The sequence below is a fragment of the Poecilia reticulata genome, unplaced genomic scaffold, assembly GCF_000633615.1.
Source record: "Poecilia reticulata strain Guanapo unplaced genomic scaffold, Guppy_female_1.0+MT scaffold_236, whole genome shotgun sequence".
In the NCBI taxonomy this organism is placed as follows: Eukaryota; Metazoa; Chordata; class Actinopteri; order Cyprinodontiformes; family Poeciliidae; genus Poecilia; species Poecilia reticulata.
Genome location: NW_007615028.1, coordinates 73,104 through 75,524, shown reverse-complemented (window position 1 = coordinate 75,524; position 2,421 = coordinate 73,104). Strand labels below are relative to the sequence as shown.

The 2,421-nt window shown below is 44.4% G+C and overlaps 1 protein-coding gene across 2 annotated transcripts in view; it reads left to right on the top strand.

The window, feature by feature from the left end:
- snapc4 (small nuclear RNA activating complex, polypeptide 4) overlaps positions 1–2,421 on the top strand; it is a 17,747-nt gene that overhangs the window by 1,393 nt on the left and 13,933 nt on the right. For both annotated transcript variants that reach the window (XM_017303299.1, XM_017303298.1), the window contains exon 2: positions 1,844–1,951. In XM_017303299.1, coding sequence (XP_017158788.1) covers positions 1,846–1,951 — 106 coding nt within the window. In that variant the 5' untranslated portion in view covers positions 1,844–1,845. The remainder of the gene's footprint in view (positions 1–1,843; positions 1,952–2,421) is intronic.

Below are 2,421 nucleotides of genomic sequence, written 5' to 3'. Positions count from 1 at the left end.
CATAAATGACTAAATGTGACACAATCAAAGCTAACGAACATGTAGAGCATAACTATGACTATGTAAGATATTTATTACTCATTTCTTTCTGCATTTTGTTAAAGGAAAGTTTTTCAATATTCAAACCAGCAATTTATSAGGATATGAAACTCAGAGCTGGACCAGCAGACATATTTACATAATTACACTATTAAAGTATAAACCAGGGCTCAATGCAGCCGTTCAGTGACTGTAATCTATAGCAGATCTGCCTGTTGGCTGAGTGGAGATGAAGACGGTCAGGACAGCAGAGCTGCAGCAAACTTTACCTGGACTGCAGGAAAAATATCTATTATTAATGTCACCATGAGAAAAGCTGCCGAGTTTTGCTTAAAAAAACATTTTTTTTTAAATGTAATCACACATTTTTGACTCATGAAGTGAATTTTCTTTTTTCCAAAACAAACTTATTTGCGCTTGTCAGAAATATTTTCTTAATATTCTAAGTTTTTGTTTGTGACTCAAAGTTTTGCTTGGTTTTTTCTCCATTGATTAATTGGGAAACAAATTTAACTTCATACTCTGTGAACCAGAAACTAAACTTAAAGTCTGAATTGAGTTTTTTCCCTTCATTAATGATAAACTTTTATTACATTCATTAAATCTATCATGGTAATTCAGGGTGAGTTATTTTTAATTCTAAATGAATATCCTTGTTGGACTTTTATTTAAGTGTTATTCTCCTTCAGGATACATTTACCTAACGCCAGAATAAATGAAATGTACATCATGTAGCAAAGGAAGTTAGAAGATCTGACATTTATCCATTATGAAGATGATCGGTTCTGGACGGGCGATGAGCCTTATGGCATAATAAATACTGAAGAATGACTGAAATCATTAAAGATACAGGGGAGAAGCTTTTAGTTATCTAGCTTTACTAGCAAAGTCGTTAGCTATCAGCTAGCTAATAGCACAACAACAACAGCCTGTATGATAAAATACTGAATGATAGATAAGAACAGTGTCTCCTCCCCTCAGTAGTTCTTCAGAGAAAGGCAGACGCAGAGGCCTGTCAGTGTCTGTTGTATTTCATTACCTCTCTGCTTAAACCGCGACTCTGAGCTGAAGCAGAAACGATACTTCAACGTTTTCTGTCATCTGACAAGCAGCAAGTTACTCCACTTTATTCACCAAAAACTGTTCTGTAATCTGGAACGTTCGCTACGTTGAGCTCCAGTTAGCCGCCTCATCTCACTGCGAGAGGCAACTGGGTCATGCGTCACAGGCAAAAGGTCAAAGGTCACAATGTGATCGGAGGGCTTGTTATGTTAAACAACAAAGCAAATAATTTTAGTACATGTTTTTATGTGTCAGAGGGCTTAGGAAGTAATAATACAATAAATAAATAAACTGACCAAAAGGGGCAGGTGCTGAAGCCCCCCCTCTGCACGTGCCTGACGGCCCACATGGGCCCCACATGGTGGTGGGCCCACATGGGTTTGTCCATGTGGGACCCATGTGGGCCACTGTGGAACCTGCTGACAAACCCATATGGGGCCCATATGGGTTCAGCCCTCCTTTCCCCCACATGGGGCCCACCTAGGCATGCTGGGAGGGAAGTCGCATTAATGTGGTTCTGAAAGGATGAAATGGGTCAGACACTAACAGAACCAGAACTAACAAAGGGTCCAAACGGGTCCACCGGACCAGAACCAAGATTCTGACATGGCTCTGGATGCTGGACTTCTGCAGAACCAGAACCAGAACCAGGATCGGCACCAAAACCAACCACAGGGGGCGCCTAGACACCGCCACTCTGTCCTCACCTGTCTCTGTCCTCCTGTCTGTCTCTGTCCTGCAGACATGTCCCTGTCGGCCCAGAGGGACCGGGTCCAGAGGCAGGTGGAGGAGCTGGAGCGCAGCCTGGCGGTGAGCCAGGACCAGCTGGACCAGCTGAGCAGTGACACAGGTACCTTCCAGGTCCGGTTCCGGCCCGGTTCCGGCCCGGTATTAAATCCAATCTCAACAGTTGAACAATCACAACCAGATAATAAATGATGAGAATCGGGTTCTGGACGGGCTGATTTCTGAGTTACAGGCAGAACTGCAGTGCTGAACAGTTTACACATTCAGCACCGAGTGGCCATCCCGACTGGACCGACCTGACCCGGTTTAGTCTGACCCGGTTTAGTCTGACCCGGTTTAATCTGACCCGGTTCAGTCTGACCCGGTTTAGTCTGACCCGGTTCAGTCTGACCCGGTTCAGTCTGACCCGGTTTAATCTGAACCAGGTTCATCTGACCCGGTTTAGTCTGACCCGGTTTAGTCTGACCCGGATTAATCTGACCCGTTTAGTCTGACCCGGTTTAGTCTGACCCGGTTTAATCTGACCCGGTTTAGTCTGACCCGGTTTAGTCTGACCCGTTTAGTCTGACCCGG